Source organism: Caloenas nicobarica, chromosome 12 (assembly GCF_036013445.1).
Source record: "Caloenas nicobarica isolate bCalNic1 chromosome 12, bCalNic1.hap1, whole genome shotgun sequence".
Lineage (NCBI taxonomy): Eukaryota > Metazoa > Chordata > Aves > Columbiformes > Columbidae > Caloenas > Caloenas nicobarica.
Window position 1 is genome coordinate 20,670,365 of NC_088256.1, and position 20,988 is coordinate 20,691,352.

Below are 20,988 nucleotides of genomic sequence, written 5' to 3' on the forward strand. Positions count from 1 at the left end.
CCTCAGGGTGTAAGTTAACTCTCTTCAGGGCTCTAGGGGGAATATTTTCCCTCTAATCTTTCAGCAATGTGGATGTTACTAGGCCTGTCATGGAGGTATTCACCTTCTTTTTGAGCATCAATTACCGATTACAGCCGTTGGAGGCGTCTGTATCTTTTGGTGCAAACCTTGTCCTGTGTCACATTGATTCAATTTCATTAATATAACCAGAGCTACACTATCCTGGCAGAGTTTGGTCCACTGCTAGCAGCGACACCTAAGCACTGACATTTTTACTAGTTTGTTTCTAAATACCAGTTTGAAATCAGTGCAGCACTCCAAAGTTTGGTAGCCTTTTTCCAGTGCAACTTGTATGGATGCATCTAAGGCAGCTTTTTACTAGTAGTGCAGTACTAGGAGCTGCTTTATCAACTACTTTGTTGGCTTTGATCCCAAAGTCCCAGCCTTTCACCTGTTGTGAGCTTAGTTATTCTGCTTCTCCTGCTGCAGCTGCTGCCCTTCTCAATGCAAGTTGTTGGAAGTGAAATGGCAACAGCTTCTGGGGACAGGAGAGGTGGGCTGCCCTCCTAGGCACTTGCATCAGCTTTGCAAACAGAAAGATGAACTTCACTCATCACCTGCCCCATGATATCCTTATCAAAGCAAAGACTGCTAGAGGGGACCGTTTTAAGACTAGATATTCTTTCGGGAGCACAGTCACAAAAGCCCTGCCGTATGAAACTGCATGTAATTTCATGAGATGAGACAGCTCACACTCAGATGGAACAGAAGCACTTTGCCTGAGCTGGGTAAAAGCCAATGAATAGCGCTTGTGACTTCTCCCTGTGCTCGAAGATTTCCAAATCCAGAAGAGATCACTGCACATTATTATGGCTAAAAACACATTTGGTTCCCTGCTTGTTGACTAGAATATCTATATTTGTGGGGAAGTGAAGCATACAAGCTCTCCCTCCTCTGAACAGCACCTTATTCTGCTTATTTGGTGACACTAATTGATGGGTCACAGAATGCAGTATGTAGTTAATTAAGACATGGCAACACATGAGCTGGAGAAAACCAGAAGGAATTCCATATCACAGAAAATATCTTAATGCTAAAGTACAACTGAACATGCCTGATGAATTTCTGGTCACTTCAGAGTATCACCCACTCAGACAATCACAAAAGAAAAAAAATAGGACTGATTTTTGTTACTAGATCTCTTCGTAGGCTTGCTGAACAACTCACAGACTTTGGAATACAAGACAGTGCAGGAAAAGAGTTCAGTATGTAGAGAAGACATGAGCTTCTACAGGTCACTTCTTAAAAGCAGGAATGGATGCAGACAGACACCAGCTGCAAAGCAAAATGCAGAAAGCAGAACATGGATACTGGGCTGCCAGTGATGAAATTATGTCAGCCTCCTCTTTTCCAGAAAAGCCCTGATGTATCGTATGCCATGGTGAGAAAGAAGCTCAAGCACAAACAGGACAATAAATCTACACAACATTTGCAAAGACTAGTTCAGACTACTGCATCCAAAATATCCAGAGCAATTCTATCCACACTCTCAAATTCTGTTTTCTAATTTGGTTTGTTAATGACACGAGGCAGAAACTGTCATCGTGTCTATAAAGTAGCCAGTGCTCTCAGGAATCCAGACTTATTTGGGACACTGGATATAACTAAGAGTTTTAAAAAGGAGAAAGAATCTACCAAAACAACTGTTGTCCAACAGGATCCACAGATGAGACCAAATTAAATGCTGCATATGTATATATTAATTATGTATATTACATATCCCAACACAACAGCAGTTGTAGTCATGAAACCAAGTGCTGAATTTGATCCACTGTAGTATTTGCTTAAGGCACTAAATTCTTTGACCTATACCATTTCCTATATGGCCATGAAGATTCAAAAGTTAAATTTCTGCTGTGATTCTCTGTCGTGATCCCTTTTTGGTTAACAATTTGAAACCCCTTTTGAGTTCTGGGGTGTCCATCAAGAGGTGCTGATATGCTCCAAGGAGGGAAGGAGTTTGAGTACAGACAGACACGGCACTAGAAATATGTGCAAGACCAAGTTAAATAAAATACTTAAACCAGAAGATGCTAATTTAGCAGTTTCAAAAGGGCTGTATTTCTACAGACAACTCAAGCCATAAGAAACAAAATTTCCTTTAAAAACCTGAAGTCACTCTTGTTTTGAGCGTTACATTTATTCAAACTCACCTCATCCAGCTCTCAAGTAACCGCTTTCTCACTCCAAATGCAGCAGGTTTGTGGCGCACAGAAATGTAATTATTTACACACCCCTCTATCATTGCCACTACTGGCTGTACTTCTAAAGCATCTTGATTACTCTGCTGATGAGCACCATGGAAGTGCCTATAAATAAAATAATCATCTCCCCTCATTAAGTTACAGCTCATGGACTGAGCAAGGATTATTTTCCTTTGTAAATTCCTTTTGTAAATTTTATCATTTCACAACAGAGGGAGTAACGCGCCTCTGATGACACTCAAAGAGACAGACTGTCAGGATTCTTGTCAGGATTTCAGCTTTGAGCAGCTTGCGTTTTTGCATGAATATTTTCTCCTGAAAATAAAGTACTGTTTGTCAGAATTAGGCATTCAAGAATCTCTTTCTAATGTCAGAATCAGACATGCAAAAGCCTCTAATATCACATCAGAAGGTCAGGTTTTATGGAGCAGTATGCCATGGAAACCCTAACAGCAAATATGCACTGACAGCAGAAGCTTCTAGCTCTAGCTTCAACAGTAAGAAGACACACGCATGTGGAAAATTTCAAATAAACTTAGGTTAAAAAAAATAATGAAGGAATAAAGCCTTGGTGAAGCAGGTTTGCTCTCCAGGAAGCTTCAAGAGTAATTGATACCGCAAACAAATATCAAATATTCTATTATTGTCAAATCACAAAATCTCTCTTGTCAATAACTGCAATACTGCAGGTACATTTGCATACAGTGAAACTCCCACGGGTGTCTCTAACACAAAGAAATATCACATTTCATAAAACGGTGAACTATTAAGCCAACAAAACAAATTAGAATCATAGAATCATTCCAGTTGGAAGAGACCCTCAGGATCATCAAGTCCAACCATAACCTAACCTAACTCTAGCACTAAACCATGTCCCTAAGAACCTTGTCTAAACGCCTTTTAAACTGCTGATGACTCCACCACTGCCCCGGGCAGCCTGTTCCAATGCCTGACAACCCTTTCCGGAAAGAATTTTTTCCTAATATCCAATATCACCAGGCCACAAGCTCACTTCGGTTTATGGGCTGGTTTGGTCTTGCTCTCCAGTCAGACGTGGAGGGGGAAACACCACTGACTCCTGTAACCAGCTAAAAGGTGGAGAGGAGAGCAGTTTGATGGAAGCTCACAGGGCATCCCTATTTCTGCACAACATCCAAAGCACCATCTTGCCTCCAAAATGCTGCCTGTTCTCAAAGAACTGAGGTGTTTTCCGGGTTCAGATTAAGATCCTTGTTCACAACAGCAAAAGCAACAGGACTCTGTGTATCAGCATGAGTAGACAGCTGCTTTCAGACCAGATCTGTCCATTAAGCCCTTCATAAAGCTGCTGTGATTGAAAACGCATGGCCTTGTGCCCATATATTATTTCCTCCATGAGGAGAGATCATTTGACTCTCCTTCATCTTCCCCCAGCTACTTCCAAGGTTTCCAGTACATCACTCCCTGTTTCACTGCTTATTTACAGCACGCTAGCTGGAAAGTCACCTACTCATGTATAAACTATACTTCTTATGAAGAAAAAGTGCGGCGTTAAGACAAGTGGAAAGAAAAGCTGTGACAAGCAGATGAGATGTTTTTATATCTGAAACTAGAAGCAGCCACTAACTAATGTGCAGGATACATAGACAAAGTGAGAATATCAGACAGGTTAGAGTAACGTGCTACTTTCAGCTCCCAGACCCTGCACCTGGAGTGTGTGGAACACTTTATGAGCCTATATTTGGGGCTGAAAGGATGAACATTTTCATATGTAAAGTCTGCATGTTAGTTGGACGCATTGCCTAGGGTTGGCATGGTACTTGAAGAGCCGGTATTTGAATAATTTTCTCCAGAGATAGGAAATACAGTTAATTTAAAGCAATAGCATCAATCCCTAGAATAGCCAGCATCCAACCCCCACTCAAGAGCTGTACTGCCTCACTCCAGAATCTGGAGCAAGAAAAGTAGTGACAAAAATAAGACCATCCCTCAGTTACAGAAGACACAGGACTGTTAAATCAAGCTCAGAATTTTCCTTGAAGAATTCAGCTCTTCCCAGTCCCCAGAGTTATCCTCCACATTCCTTTCAGGGTTTTCATAGATACAGCAATATGAAATGGCTTATTGCTGTGTAGCTGCTAACAAGAGACAGATGTTTCCTTCAGTTCCAGAAAAATGTAGACAAGAAGCACATTACGATGACCAACCAAATATGTTTGACCCAAATCCCTTTCTGCATATTGTCTCTTCATGCACTTAGTCTAGAAAATGCAACACTGTTCCATGCTTTTCCTGCTTAATTACTGAGCTAGACAGATGAGCATGCTTGTATCAATTACTTGATCTTTGCAAGCAAGGGAAGTCAAGCAACACATTTTCACTTAATGAATCCAAAGCTCAAGAGTTTTTGCAATTAGTTCAGAGCCAAATCAACTCGTGGCTGCGAGCCGAGCTCCCCATGTAATTTATTTAGCTAGTCCGGAAGACACGCAACTGCACGCTGGCGTGCAAGACGGAGCATCTGTTTCGCTCAGACGGTTGGCTACATACTTGATATTAATATCAGTGAAAATTTAGTAACTTAACCACTGGCATAAGTCTGACTTCTAAAAGAACAGCTGGCAGCGATCATCTCAGGTTAATTTTAGGCTTCAAAAAGTGTTCCGAGTCAGCAAAGCCTCAAGATAAAAGAAAGAAAAAGATATAACATCTGTAAAATCCCCTACCTGTTTCCCATCCAAGGTATACAGCTTTTTGACCACTCCCGTCTCCAGTTTTATAGCTTCAGTGATGTCAGTGAGAACTTGCTCAAACGAATGGGCAGTCTTCTTGTTCAAGAGCACTCGGACCGCCTTCCGTGGTTTCACGCCGCTGCGGATGATGGTTACCAGCTTGGGACGCACAAAATCTTTGTTCTCCTTTGCCTGGGCGCTGTTGCTGCTGGCCAGAGACTGAGGTGCTTTCTGGTTGGCAGATGTCTTCACGTTGACAGACCAGTTTGGATTGACGTTCTTGGTGTATTCCACCTTCTTGAAGAAGTTGTCAGATGAGCAGACGTAACTCTCTCCTTTTGAAAGAAACAAACATCAGTCTAATTCTACCATTATTACTGTAAGAATGCTGAAAGAGACACTATACGTTTCCCATCATTAATGATGTAAATCATTAATCATTGCTTTCATTAGCACTTCCATGAGAGCTTCTTATTAAAACATTTTATCTTATTTTAATTTTATATTTATGCTTATTTAAAATATGACTAGTGTTTCCCCAAAGTAAGCAAGTCAGCCACAGCTTGCATCAGCAAATACATACTGCCACTCAGTCATACGAACCAGGGGTATAAAAGGTTAAGAGTTATAAAGGTATTTAGGTACCTGAAGATGCAACTAAGCTGCCTAAAAGCTCTTAAACACCAAATTAATCTAATAATTTTATCACCTAAATTATTGTGTAATTCTTCCAGCTTCCTCTCTATCTTTACAGACCCAGCTACAGCTCAGTCTGTCATGCCCTGCTAAGAGGATATCAACATTATTCCATAAAGTACCATTTGTGTCATGCCTGAAAAATAATGAAAATAAGGCACTGAACAGTCCCTACCAAAAGCAGCTTCGGTAAATCTAGCAGGCATAATAAATATGCTTTGTTACAGTGTCAGCGGTTTATTAAGGGACAGACCTAGTGGCAGCTGAGATAAAATACTACACCAAATACCACTGCTTGCTTTTATATGGCTGGTACCAATCAAAAATATATTAAATCCAAATTCAGACATGGTAGAGAAGGGTTACACAGTCTTGTTAGCAATCCACAAAAAAAGCCTTTCCCTATGCCATCCAGTTATTTTCAAGCTTTCTCTGTAATTTACAGGATCCTATCTATCAAAGGTTTTAAGAGCACCTTAAAGGATTTGTAGGATCATCTTTTGTGCCTGCAAATCTGAAGGATGCTAGAAGAATTATTACTAGAATGAGACTGTAAGACAGTATCCCTAAAGGGATGTAGCTGTCTAGTCTGAAATGACTCAGGCTGTTGAGCACTTGAGGATGCACTAAAAAACAGTCAGTCGTTGCTAGATGAAGATGCTTTTGTCTCGCCATTAAATAAAATTTTAATAGGAACTGAAGGCATAACATGGGTACCTGTAGGATCTTGTGGAGTTTCTTTCAGTGTTTTATTGAGCTGCTTTTACAGAATGAAGTTCTTCAAATATTACAATAGGTTTGAAATAAAAATTTGGATTTAACTATTTTGAATAAGAAAAAAACCCCCTTCACATAAACAGACTGGCTGCTTTTCCTTATCTGTTCCCTACTGCAAACTCCAGGGCCTTGACGTCTTTGAAAGGCTGACCCACCATCCAAGTCTGGTTTTCCACTACAGGATCACTAGGTCAGGATTTGATGTCCAACTGGAAAAGGTGTAAATATGGATTTCCAAACAGCCCACTAATTTCCACTGAATTTTATGGTCCAGGGATGTAACATAATCAGTTCAAATAGTCATACTTCTGCTGACTACATTGCATTTTTGATAGAGGCACTGAGACGATCCCTACATAGAACATATGGTGAGGCCACTACAAGGTACACAATAAGAAAAAAAAAGCTTTAATAGGCTTAAAACAATGGTCTGTGTAGTATTTATGTCCTTACTACTGCTAAGTGAAGTCACAAGCAGGCGCAGGAAAGATGCATGATGCTAACTTTTTTTTAACCCTGACTTTGTAGCCAGTTTGCCAAAAAGTGATGTATTCTCTTGGTGATTACAGCACCAGCTGCAGCTTTTCTCCATCTCCTCAGCTGCATAAAATGACCAAAATCATTTATCAACAGAAAGCAGATATTCCATTTTCCCTTCTGTGGATGGAACAGAAATATAAAAGGCAGAAGAGAGCTATCAAGGTTCACGAGGAACACTGTCAGCTGGACATTTTATTAGCTAGTGTACCCAAACCAATGCAATAATCCCATTCTGTTGGATTGAACGAACAATACAAATCTATATTTGAGGCACGTATGCTGTCAGCAAAACCCCTCAATAAACTGAACATGAAGTAGCCATAGCTGAAGCTCCTTAATTCCTTACATTTCTTGAATCTGACTCAATAGAAGCATAAAGATACCCCAGAGAGTACCATATGTTATAAATAATTCCTATAGGAGATATTGATTGTTTTCCAGAAGCACTGAGTACTTTAAATCTTTCTGATTAGTAAGTGATAAGTTGTGGTTTACTCATCTGCTTCAGTCAAGCAGCTCGTGGTGTGGGGGGGGGCCCACACTCCTCTCCCGTTTCACAACTGCAAAGTGCAGCAAGGAGAGTTAGAGATGCTCACAGGGAATTAGTCCCCCTAAGGACCTGAGCCCTCCCAAGCCCATAATCCCTGGGCGGCAAAGGCTCAACACAACTGCAGCATTATCCTTTGAGAAAAGGGATTTCTATGTTTAAATGCAATACTAGGAATAAGTGATTCGAATACTCCTGCCCCAAGCCACCCTGCGGGAGCTCCTGACCTCACCTGCACCTCTGCTTCCCTACCTGAAAAACACAGGCAGCAATATCGACCACCGACGTGTTGCAAGGCCTGACTTTCATCTGTGTTTACATAATACTTTGGGATAGATGCCACAGTGAAAGACAGTATATATTTACACCGTGTTCTAGAAACACTAGGTGTTGGAGCATATTTTACATTACAAAGTTCCAAGTTTTAAAGTAAGTGAAAGAGAACATTGGTCTGTCCGGTAGAGTACTTTACTCTTAGTTCCACCAGGACTGGAGCATATTTTCCATTAATAAGTTCCATGGTTTCAAGCAAGCAGAAAAGATTCTTGGTCTGTTTGGTAGAGTACTACTACTTGCAGCTGAATCATTTGGAATTCTTCCCTGCTGTCTCGTGTATTTACAACAGCACACACTGAAGGCAATAGTGGCACAAAGGCAATGCTCCTCTCCTAGGCTTTGTTTCCACAAATGTGGTATTAGGGAGTTGTGCATGTATGTACACTGGCCTTTTAAATTATGCTCGCAGTCACAGGTGGAAAATGTAATCTGCCCTTTCTCACTTTGTTTCCTTTAACCTAAACCCTAGCAAATATTTTATTGAATTCTAAAACTGGACAGAAATTTGCTTGGACTGATACTTCAGAAGACCAGTTCTGAAGAGCAGCTCTTCTCAGCATCGTATCTGCAGTTATAGCAGCTCAGCTCCAGGGAAGCGGAGCTTTTCTTTCCTCCTTCCCTAACCTAAAGATGTAATCTGAAGCTTTAACTTAATTTAAAAACTGCTTCAACTGATATCTTCCCAAACTCAGTTTATGGCCCTCAAATAATAGCAAAATTATCACTCAGTGAGGCACACCCCTTTCACCATTTGCCAGCCAGGAACACTATTCTCTTTACTATTCTCTCTACTATTTCTCTTCCCACAGCTGAGTTTTTACCTAGACCTTACCATGAGGTGGTAGCAGGATTGCGCAAGCGTGTGCCAAAGACCTGTGAACTTTCCAGCTTTGAACGTGCACTGTGGCCAGAAGATCACAAAAGAGAGAAATCTTATGAGGAATAATGCTGCCACAGAAACAGGAGTGATTTCTTGGTTTCTCTGCAATGTCTCTCTATGCTGAGCCTATAATGAGACATCAAGGTGTGCAACTGTACCAGCCAAAGAAATTAACTGACAGACAGCACGGGTGCAGAGACGTGCACAGCAGAACACAAGGAAAGGAGAAGTGGACATCAGATTTTTGTCTAAAGAAACAGCTCCAAGAAGTATATTGCTCCCCAGCCCTAAGCATAAAAATCTGTGCACAAATATTTTCAGGAACACGTCTTTAGACAGCATGCAGCTGTGTACACGTGCAGAACTCCAGCTATAAGCCATGAGAAGGTATGATGAACAGTTATGTCATTCCTTCCAAACCAAACCCCAAATGGGAGCTCCAAAGAGACACACTCATGCATTGGGGGTGGGAAGCTTTTGTAAGACCGAGAAGCATCACCCTGCCAAGACTCAATCTGCTGCTGAACACCACACGATGGGCATGTCACCAGGGGTGCTAAGGACAGCATTTGCTCAGCGCAGTGCCAGGCCGGTGCAAGATGCCCTTTCTGCACTGCGAAGCCGAAACCCTGCAGGATCATATGCACTTGTCATCGTGCCAGTGTGCTCCAGAGCTGGCAAAATTTCTATCGTGCCAGCAAACCAGCAAGGGCATTTATTTTTTCCTTCTATCCTGCCCTTAGCAAGAGATGGACTGACTGCAGACCTTTGACCTTAAGTCACAATCAGCATATTTGCCATTTGAAGCCATGGCTTGTATCGAACTGAATTACTCTGGCTCCAAGTGCATTCCACATTACTAGGCTACCAATTTGATAGAAGCACAAGGTGATTATTCAGCTCCTAAAGAAGGGATGATCTCAGCAAAGATAAAGTTTGCCTCAGAGAAGGCTTCTTAGAGAAACTCTAAGCTCAAGATGAGCGCTAATCCTTCAACCCTCTTACAGCAGCTCCTTGTGACGGTACTAAAAATGACAGGCTGTGCTTTCAGAAAAAGTTATCCTTTCTCAGCATGCACCAGCAAGTTTTCAAGTATAATGAACTGTAGGCAGAAGTCTTGCAAGTAAAATCAGGAAAGCTGAATTGAGGCCATTTTGAAAGTATAACTGCTAAGAGTTATTCCAGAAACAGTCTCTGTGGGCTCCAGTCAATTATTTTGGTTGTTAGCTGTGCTGTTGTGAAGTTGAGACTGTGCTGCTGTGCCCAGCTTTCATGTTTCACAGGATTTACTACGACTTCAATAGGAATTAAGTGGACTTAACACCTTGCAGAGTTCATTACATTTGGTGTTAAAGTAGGCCTTTAGTTTCCAATGCATGAACTTCCTGATACTTTATGCATTAAAAAGGGTTTTCCTCCACCTCAAGACCTACTCCACCATGGCAAAATGAACTCTGGAAGAGTTTCTTTCCTTCGGCTGTTCCACAGGGAGCTCTCCCATGAGAGAGTTGTTGAAAAAGTAAAAGAAACACAGGATTACCAAATCGCCTTCAAAAAAATATCACACAATGCCTGTAAAGAATTGATGAGAGCACACCAGTTCTAGCGTGACAGCCAGGATGTGCAAATAAAACACAACCACAGGGATAAGTTCTGTTATATAGGATGTAATTAGCCAAGCTGCCCGGACAACAGCCATAGAAAACAATGCCATAGATTACTAAGACTTCAGTGTTGGACTACATGAATTTCAATTTTCCACACAAACTGGAACATGCACACATTGGGTGGAGATTTCAATATATTTCCTCCAAACCCCTCAGTCCCAGCACACACCAGGCTCTGTACAGCTCCAGGGTGGAGCCCCTCCTATGATTACTTGAAACAATCGTGGACAAGATTTTGGAAAAGATTCCCCAGGGCATGACAGGATACAAAAAGCTTGGAAACACTTTTTGGAATAACTCACACAGCCCAAGAACATTTGCATGAAACCCCACCGAGCAAAACAAAATCCTATTTGGCTTTTTCTACTGCTTAATCTGAGGCAAGAACAAATTTCAGACAAGTAGCCCAGCACAGGACAAGGGCATTAATCCACCTGGGATGAGCCCTCCCAACACATCTCTAAACCACTGACCAGAACCCAAAAAAGGCTCAGCAAGGGAATGAAGACACTTAAACGAGAAAGCTCAGAGCTGCAACTTCCATCTTTGTCTTGTCGATGGACTTTGGACAAACAAGTCAGATTGCTTTTCTGCATCTCAGCTCCTCCTCAGTAATAACATCACCTTCCACCTTCACATGTTCAGACCATAATTTCCCTGCGCAGGAGCTCTCTCTTTTCACACATTTAAATAGTGCGTTGCACAGCAGAATGCTCCATTTAGTCGGCACCTGTAAAGACATGGCCACAAATCTCTACAAGTGGGGAATTTGGCTTCTGCGGAAGGGTCAGTCCCTCCCTCCCCAGGAAACATTACATCAAGAAACAGTAGTGGGGCCACATGGGGGAGCAGGAAAATTACAGAGTGGCCAAAAAAACCCCCAAACTTTCGTCCCACAAATGGCTCATTTCTAGGACAATGGATGCAGCAAGTTGCAACCTGAGTTTGGAACACATGGCCAAGAACAGCATTTCTTAAGCCCTCTTTGCTGTTGAAGTCAATGCATAACATCAGCTTCCACCTTCATCCAGCCTTCTGTTCAAAGAAAAAGAGCAGTCAGAGCTGAGGCACGGAGACTTTGTCATCTCATCACAACGAGCCTGCAAGAACATAGAGGCTCAAAATGAACCGAGGAACAAGCCACCCTGCCCAGATGTCAAAGGCAACTAGATCTCAGTAGAAACTTGGATGACAATGTGAGTTACTCTATCAGCTTGAGCAATGCTGGAAAAAGATGGCACATCATTTTTTTTAGTATCTTTCATAATCAAATTCTCACAGCACAAAGCATAGAGTTAACTGTTACAACAGTGGCTCACCAAGAATCTGTATAAAGGCAGCTTCATCTATTGACTTCCTAAAGCCTTGGTCACTAGAAACAATTATAATACGAAAGGGAATAAAGATCACCTGGTGCTCTTTTCCAAAAGATTCACTTATTGACTAAAGCAACCATGATAGAAAGTAGCGCTTGGGCCCAATACCCACTCCTGACTCAGCCAAGAGAGTATGCGAGTGGGAGATGCTGTCAGAACCTCATGAGAACAACCCTGAATGCCAGGGAAGAAAAGATTACCAAGGCTGGGTCTGGAGACCAAAAGGGTTATTTCCAAGTCCCCTGTAATTAGCAGCACACCAAGTGGGTTTTTTTTCACTTGAAATGACTGCCTCAAGGATATTGGTTTTGTGCAATATCATTTTTTACCCTCCAGAAATACATTCAGACTACATCGTTTAAGCACATTTTAAAATCATGCAGGTTTTTAAATCATCAGGTACTTAGAACACGATGTGAAACGTTATCAGTAATTCACCAGCTTTTGCAATCAAACTACTGAGATGAGCCTTTCTAATGACTTTTCCTAGGTTCTACTTGTTCATTGGAAATTACAATAATAAATTAGTCATGTTATAGCAACTAGAACTGGTTTAGTTACCCTCGGTCTCCCACCAGAAAGCTAATCTATATGGCTAACATATACTGCTTGTGTATGTACTGTTCTTGTATGTCACAGACCAATTACTCTGAAGTTCTGTTTTTCCATGCATGTACCTGGTACACAGTTATACGAACACCCAAGCTAATAGCATAGTTTATCACAAGGTTGGTTACAACCATGGTATTATAAATTGAAAGTAACATCTATTGCTTTTTATACAACAGGTGCATAGGTCATCCATAACAATGTTCTCATATTTCTATCATAAAACTGTCAGCGACAGCATGCAGATCTACTTCTGCGTTTTCAAATACTGGATTCCTTTGTTTTCACTCTGCTCAGATTGTATTTTCTTCACTGATGCTCTGCTGAGGACACAGCCACACAGAAAATCCTGGTTTTGTTTCAGTGACACTTCAGTGCTGTTTCCAGATACCATTTTGGCAGAACAAAGCCAGAAGCCAAATTCCAGCATCTATTACCTGTACCTTAATCAGTAAAAAATATTTTCAAGAACTAGGTACTTTCTTACCTGCAGCAAAATCCAGCGTTAAGCAGGTATAACTACTAAAGGTTTCTTAACTTCACTGACAAAAAGCAGCCAAGAGTATAAAAGGGTAATAAAGAACTGCATTTTCTCCTGTGGAGTTATTCCTGAAGATTTCCATAAAATCTAAGCCAAGCAGGACTGAGAGCTGCCATTAGAGAAAGGCTGTGGCCATATTAAGAGATCAGAATGAAACATGGCAGAATCTCTAAAATTAAGGGAGGCCACACCTCTATTTGACAGCTGTAACTGGGCTGAGAATAACTCCATTAGGACTGCATCATCTCTCTGAAAGGCAGCAATTTCTTCCCCGTAAAACTTCTCTGTGGAAACGAGTATTTATTCTGGGTGCTTGTCCCCACAAAGTATTTTGGGGAGATGAGTAGCCCACTTGACAGATAAGGAATTCTAGGGAGAGATGCTTTAGCCAAGGTCACACAATGACTCACTGCTGAGGCTGCCCCTGCAGTTTCAGTGGCTCACACACTCACATCCATTGTCCTTTATTAAAGGCAGAAGCCTTGTGGATTTTCTGTAGTCATCAAATCAGCCAGGTCATCTGCTTGCAGGAAAACGTCAAGGAACAGGGAAGAGCAACTCCCCTCCTGCAAGTGAGTAATTGGGATATACCAGTCCAAACAAAGAATGGAATATCTGGATTACTCAGGGCAGAGAAAAGCGCGGTGGCTGTGGGTGTCCTCTGTGCAGCCCACTGTGCCTGCACGCCCAGCAGAGGTTGCCCATGGGCAAGGAGGCAGGACTGGCCGTGCAGCAGTTTCATCCTGGGGTCCTGCTGACATTCCCTGAGAAAGGCAGCACCCCAGGGCAGCCTGCGGCACAGGAGCAGCTCCCGAGGCACAGGCAAGGCTGGCAGCTGAGCCCCACAGCAGCAAGCCTGCCCCCAGGTCACCCCCTCCGGACACAGGACTGATTTTTGACTCGTCCTTCATCCCACAGTCCCAGTGACACCCAGCGGAACAGGCACATTAACATCCTCTGGCCACAGGGATAAACTCAGAGCTGCCACACAGGGGATGCTCTCCCACACTGCCCCACAGACCTACCGCAGCAACCCACCCCAGCACACACAGCTCCTGCAGAAACACTCCCTAAATACACCCCCTTACACACACAGCCCATCTGAACACCTCAATACACCACCCTTCCATACAGACCCTGCACGAACCATATTCAGATGCAGCACGTGAACTCCCAACGCCCCCTCCACACACATCACTATGCAAGAACCCCCCCTTACACACACAGTCCAATACACCTCCACACACCCCCGAGCACAAATCCCAGCACACACTCTGTGCATGAACCCCCTCAAGGAATTCCAACACCTCCTCACACCTTCCCCCACCCAGGACTAAAACCCTACATCTCACCAAGGGCAACCTACCCAAAACACCCTTCTCTATACACATGGCGTTTGTTAACTGCCCCCTCTAAACACACTGTGAACTCCCAACACACCCCTCCACGCACTCCCCAAACACAGTAAGAACCCCTAACACCCTGCCCCCCCACACCCACACTGCATGCACCCCAACACCCAGCTCCACGCACACCGAGTCCCTGCACAGCCCTGACCACACCCCTATACACACACTGTGCACGAACCCCTCAAAACACTCTCATTTACAGAATGCATAAAGCTCTCCCACCCCTATTACACACACACTGCATGAACCCCCCAGCACCCCTCGCTTTTACATTCAGACCAATCCACCCCAGTGAGAAACCCACATCAGTCCTCAGCCACCCCCTGCACCCATCGGGGAACCCTCCCAGCCTGGACAGACCTGGGGCCACCCCCAGACAACCCCCCAAGCGATGGACACAGCCATGTCGAGCCAAGAGTAAGACACACCCCTCTGGCTCCACATCTGCACCCGAGCGAGCGCGCTGGGGACAGCCCGGGGCATCAGCCCCTGCGCTGCCACCCTCTCCTGCACCTCTCTGGTGGGGAAGGCGAACGGGGAGGTTCAGCACAGAGGGGCAGAAACACCGCCCGGGGAAATGTGACCTTAACGCAGAGCCGAGTGGTGCAGCCCCCTCCCACCCCGCCTCCTCACTGCACCAGACAGCGATGCTAATTACCTTCCTCCAGCTCATCCATGCTCCCGATCTTCCGCGACCCATCGATGGTGTAAATGTAACGGACTCCCTGAGGCAGATTAATGTTGTCAGACAGGGATCGGGTCAGGTCAGCCAGGAGAGCATCAAAACTTCGGAAGCGGTCAGAGGACACGGCGTATACAATCCCCTTGAAGTAGCGGTCCCCGTTGCGATAGAAACGCACCTTCTTGGCTTTCTTTTCATTACTCAGTGCCTGTAAGGTCCTGGTTCTGTAGAAGCTACAGTGAGCACTGTGAGTGGGGCTGGGCAACCCGTTCATACGTGAGCCTCGCATGTTTCTGGACGCCTTGTCTCTTTCGTCAAAGTGTCCAAAATCAAGTTCCATAGTTTGGTGAACCCTAAAGATCTGAAGCTGAGCAGGAGGGAGATGGGGAGAGAAGGAGTGCAGGTTAGAGCCAAGCAGAGCTACAATCCAGAGAGAAAAATGACACTAATACGAGAGCTGTACGTGGAGCAGGACAGATGTATTTGGGAAGCTCCCCCTCCTCTGACCCACATTTCTATCGATTTGGGGGACTGAGGGTAGGAGGGGTCCTTGCATTTTGAAAGGGATCCAACTACTGGGGGCAGGGAACATGTTTCTAGAGAGCTGTCTGCTCCTGCACCTGGGAGTTTTCAAAGTGTAGTAAATTGGGATTTGAGGCCAAAGGAATACATTGCAATCACAACTCAGTCCCAAAAAAACTCGTCCAAACACCAGTTGGCAATGAATTAAACCTCTGAGCCCTGTGAGGTTTCCTTTGGTAAAAGAAAACAAGGAGATCCCAGTAAGTCAGCCCTTCAATCTGTCGAATCACGGAAGGAACCAGAGCATCTGAATGTTTAACATTAGAATAAACTGGCATTTATGAAAGAATGGTCACAGGGGAATAAGCAGTTTCTTTGTGACAGCCTGTTCAATAAGGGTTTGCAATGAGATCCAGCCCACCCTTCCCCCTATCCGCAGCCCCCTCCTAGCCCATCAATCAATTCCCAGGACCAGCCTCCATCTCTAAGAAGAAATGACTGGAAAAGAAAAAAAAAATCTGTCATTGAAACGAGGCTCCGATAAGCTCTTTTCAGCCCGAGTCTCCTCTGAATTGCATTTCTGCTGCCGTTTAATGAGGAGGAGAAAATAAAGGGGCTATATCCACCCCCCTTCCAGCCTTAAGTGATTTAATTGCTGGAAGTGCCCCTGCCCAAGGGACACGCCGCCCCTGCTCCTCACCTTTCATTGTTCTGAGCACAGGGGGCTCCCAGCGCCAGGGACTAGCACAGAAAAACTGAGACTTGAGCTGACACCCAGCAAGCAGGAATCTCTGCGTGTCTCTAGTTTATGCTCAAGAATAACCTTCTTCCTGCACCAAACCCAAACACAAAAGGAGGAGGAACCCCCAACCCTGCAACAGAAAAACCTTTCCTCTCACCCGGCACAACCAGGAACGTGCAACTCATGTTACGTTGCTTGCATGTTAAAACAGGGCAGAAAGGGGATTTACACCAGCACTTGGCAGCCAGGTATAAATCTAGGAAAAGCTGTTGCTATCTCTCCCCCACCCCTTACATTTGCCAGAACGAAGCTCCTTGCCTGTGTTTTACAATGTCAACGTGACCTGTGCAAGAAAAATCATTGTCCCCAGTCTGCAATAAAGCAGATGACAATGCAGGCAATGCGCACAGAAACACCCCAAGTTGTGAACGTTTTCCCCACAGTGCCAGTTGGGGTGTATTCAGTCTGGTGTCATGCAGTGAACAATGAAACATCCACGCAACTTCGGGAGTGAATCAGAGGATGCAGAGGGTTTTGATTTTAAAACGAACTGCAGATGCAGTAAGGTACTAAGAGAAAGATTCCTCCTTTCTATCTGACATCTGTTACTTTTCTGCATGCAAGTCACTCAAAAAAGCTCTACTCACCGGTTTTCAGCGCACAGGGTGGAGATGCTGAGAGGAAGAAAACCAGGCTCACTCTGCCTTTGTTGTCTGAGCTCCAAGCAAGAAATTCCTGCCAGGGTGGATGAGACGCCTCCTAGGTCCTAGTGCCTTGTTCGATCCCTTCACGGTAACTTTGCCTCAGTGATTTTTACACTCGTCATCAGTCATCTGCTTGTAGTCTTCTCTGTATTTGAGAAGAAAAAAAAAAAAAAAAGTGTGTCATTCCAGCTCTGTATATGTTAACAGATAGGTAAAAAAAAAAAAGTTTAAAGGGGGAGATTCTGAGGTGATGTTCTGAAGGATGCAAATTTCCCCTTGGTTCTAGCTCCACTGAGAATGCATCTGTCCCAAATTTAAAAAAAAAAAAAAAAAAAAAAGCATAATCTGACTGATGTACCAATATCATAGGATTACCAGTACAGGCAGGTCATGGCTGCAACCCTATAGTGAGCTACATACAATGCTGGCACAAGACTCTTGTGCAACAGGAAAGCAACTAAGAAAAAAGCTGAACAGTGGAACTGGGCACAGTCCTGCTCCTGTACTGGTTTTACACAGCATTCATGGTTTAAACTGGCAAACAGAAAGGGAGAATTCACTTGGTGGTTCTGCATGTGGTTCCCCTGAATAGTTTTTCTCCATTAACTTTGGACACAATCCAAAGCCAGAGCTCTGAATCCCAGTTCATACAAATCCCCAAGGGGTTCAGGATGGAGTCACATTCAACGCAAGCTTAACCCCACAGATTCAACCTGGCTCATATCCCAAACTAGAAGTTTATTTTCTGATTCCACTGCAGGAGGACTCAGCTGTTACAGAATTGTACTGGGCTCTTTCACTTTGACAGCAAAATCTTTCACCTGCTCTGTAGATGGAGATATCCATCCTGCAGTTAGAAGAGCAGCACCACTCACCCTCCTCCTAACTCCACTGGTGCTGGTGCCAACTTTATTTTAGAAAAGAACAAGATTTGGAAGTGGGAGGGTCTTTCCATCTGTAGAAGGAAATCTTTCCTAACAACACTGTCTGTTTTGAATGAAAATATCAGATTTGGTCATTTTGGCACACCACAGCAGTATCACATTTACACAGAAAAAGTTAGTATTTATTCCAGCTTTGTCTGCCTGGTATGTGATAGCCCAGGCAGCACTGACACAAACCCACTGAGAGCTCGTCTTTGTTTGCCAGCAACTTTCACACATGACACTCGTAAAGTTTCTTATTCCCTGAAACTGTCCTTTTATTCGAAGGCTCCTGTGCATCCTCCACTAGAACTGCTGGCTGGTCCCTTACATGCTTGGTGGGGTCACTACAGATGAGACCACAGATCTGCTCTCCCTCCTTGGGAATCAGCACTTGAGGGGACCACAGGGAAGAGCAGGGTCTGTGCTCTCCAAGGCATGTTCAGCAGGTCTCTGGATGCAGATGCAAGAGGTAGATAGGACTTATTCTCCTTCCCACTAGATCCCATTCCAAATTCGGTAATACCTGGCCATTCATCACCATGTGCTTAATCTGTCCAGGATTAACAATTCTTCCCTATACTACAATACTGCTGTAAATTTATTCATACTTTAAAAATGTGCCAAAGATACAAAACGTTATGCATCTGCTAAGTACAGTAACAGCAAGAAAGAGGAAAAGAAACCAAGTTTAGTCTTTAGTGGTGCACAGAGCTTTGATAGAAAAGAGGCAGACTGTTTGGGATGATGTCAAAGGACCTGGACACTACCCCAGGGTAACCTGGCAGGATGATGTAAACCCATAGAGTCAGTGGAATTGTACAATAACTTATTCATCTCCCAGGTTTGACTTGTACGGAGTTCTGAGGATGGCAAGGGGTCTCAGACAGCATAAACAGATGGCTCTTGACTTCTTTCCACATCTGAGACCATACCTGCTGGTGAGAAGACGAAGCATGTCTATATTAACACGTCTGCTCACGACACTGCCAGCAGCTTTTTGGAGCGTGGACTCTTCCTTTTAAAAGCAGAATTACGCCAGCAAGAGACCTGGTATTTGTTCCTGACTGAAGGACAAGTTTTCTATAGCCAATGATGGTAATGTTCATTTTGGGTAAAACTTCAAGCTATTCCTAAAAGGTGCCCAAATCACCCTCAGTACAGTTGTCATCCCTAAATCCTGCCACAAGACAAGAAGGATCTCAGCAGCCAGAGCATCAGACATGAAGAGCTCTCAAGCCAGACTGATTTCACATGTTCTCTGGGGAATTGCACCATATTTGCTTCTCTTCAAATGCAAACAGGATCACCTTCTACTGCAGACATTGGCTGGGCTATGCAATAAGGCACAGAAATAAAGAGCTCTTTCTTGCTGAATGCCAGGGCCTGCTCCTGACTTCACTTCTGTGGCTCAGGCACAAGAACTTCACTGGCCTTAAGGAGTTAAAGCTACTCAAAACCTATTGGCATCAGAAGAGATTCTCCCCCTGAGACACCGTAATCTAAACCATTTTAGGCAACATGAGTGATTGAGAATTGGAAAGAAAACTCTTCCCATCAATTTCATCAAGAAAAGATAAATTTAGCTCTTCAGATTAAATTATCTGCTTGAAATCAGGTGAATCATCTTTCCTCCAGGAAGCTAACATTTAGACTTTTGCCTGTGTAACTAAATCTGTATAAATACATGTTTGTTGACATTGCTGAGCAACTGTGATACCTTGGAAAGGGGCAGACTGCAGGTAAAAGAGATTTTGCGACTACTGTGTGCTAACTTCTTCACACAGATCTAGAAAATGGAGTTTGCAGCATTGTTAGAGTTGCAGTCTTAAGCACTCTCCATGTCAATGCCCAGTTGCTTTGCTATACATCATCCCAACTTGTATAAAAAATTGTATCTGATAGCATAGCATATTCTCCAGTCAGGATGTAAGTCAGGGTGATAAGTAGCCAAGGTCTGGCTGCACCACAGATGTGAATTCTGGAAAAATTTAAAACAAGTGATCAGTGCTTTTGAAGGAACTCTTGGATCAACATTTTCAAGTCAGTCTGTTTAGATGCGTATGTTTAGTTATATTTCTTATTTTAACCCCTGTTCTTCTGGACTGCTTTGAAAATATTATCCCTGATCACTGCTTTGAGAGCTTTGCTTGATGTGAACTTACCTGCCAAAACCCTCTGAAATGACAAGTTACTATTTCAGAGCTCTGCAAAGCTTGTCAAGGTACTCAGAACTGAAAGCCCATAAAACCAATGGCTCAGTCTTGACCCTAAAGAGCAACAGCCTTTAAACCTGAATCTTCAGAAGAGCTGTTCATCGAAGAGTTATCCTATATCAGACTATAGAGTTAAGTCTCTCCTACATAACACTATGAGCTAATAAGCAACGGGGACTTGGCAGACTTTCACCATATAACATTTGTTTCCTCTGGAGATTTATTTTTACAGGGACCACACACATCTGAAAGTCTTTCAAATACCAATGCTAGTGAGCCAAAGTCAGCTCAGCTGCTGGGGAGAGAAGGGTGGAGGACACCTCCATAGCACAGCTTCACCACTTCAAGCTTTGTAAACATGTGCAGAGGCTGTTCAGACCTTGAAGACAGAGAGCTGGACCTTTCTACAGCCTAAATCCCTGGAAACCCCAGGGAGGAGCAAGGACAATTTTTCAGTCTGGGGAAGAAGGAGGGGGTGGAAGCAGAAGCTGCGCTCCAAGGCCACCTCCAGCAAGCAGCCAACGTGAGGGTCCTCGCCGGTGCTCCATAGCACCCGTATCTCTTGGGCGAGACCTGTCACTCCTCCAGACCCCAGAGGCTGCGCTGACTTCGTGCATTTGTGCTGTGGCCCCACACCCTTGGCAGATGCCCTCTACCTCAGCAGATGACTTTGGCTTCAGATAAGCTCCTGCTGAAATTTGGGAGAAAGAGGCCTTTACATCCTCCAAGGGACCAACAGGAAGCAGGCTGCAAATGGAAAGGCCATTTCCTCTGCTAATAAGCCCTTTGTAAATATCTGGAAACAATGCAGCTCATAATGAGTTATTCAATGAACTCACTCAAGGC

At 43.8% G+C, this 20,988-nt stretch overlaps 1 protein-coding gene across 2 annotated transcripts in view; it reads right to left on the minus strand.

The window, feature by feature from the left end:
- Positions 1 to 16,990, minus strand: part of DCX (doublecortin) — an 81,065-nt gene extending 64,075 nt beyond the window's left edge. For both annotated transcript variants that reach the window (XM_065643194.1, XM_065643193.1), the window contains exons 1-3: positions 16,947 to 16,990; positions 15,012 to 15,402; positions 4,970 to 5,310 (exon numbers count right to left, since the gene is read on the minus strand). In XM_065643194.1, coding sequence (XP_065499266.1) covers positions 4,970 to 5,310; positions 15,012 to 15,375 — 705 coding nt within the window. In that variant the 5' untranslated portion in view covers positions 15,376 to 15,402; positions 16,947 to 16,990. The remainder of the gene's footprint in view (positions 1 to 4,969; positions 5,311 to 15,011; positions 15,403 to 16,946) is intronic.
- Between the last annotated feature and the right edge of the window lie 3,998 nt (positions 16,991 to 20,988).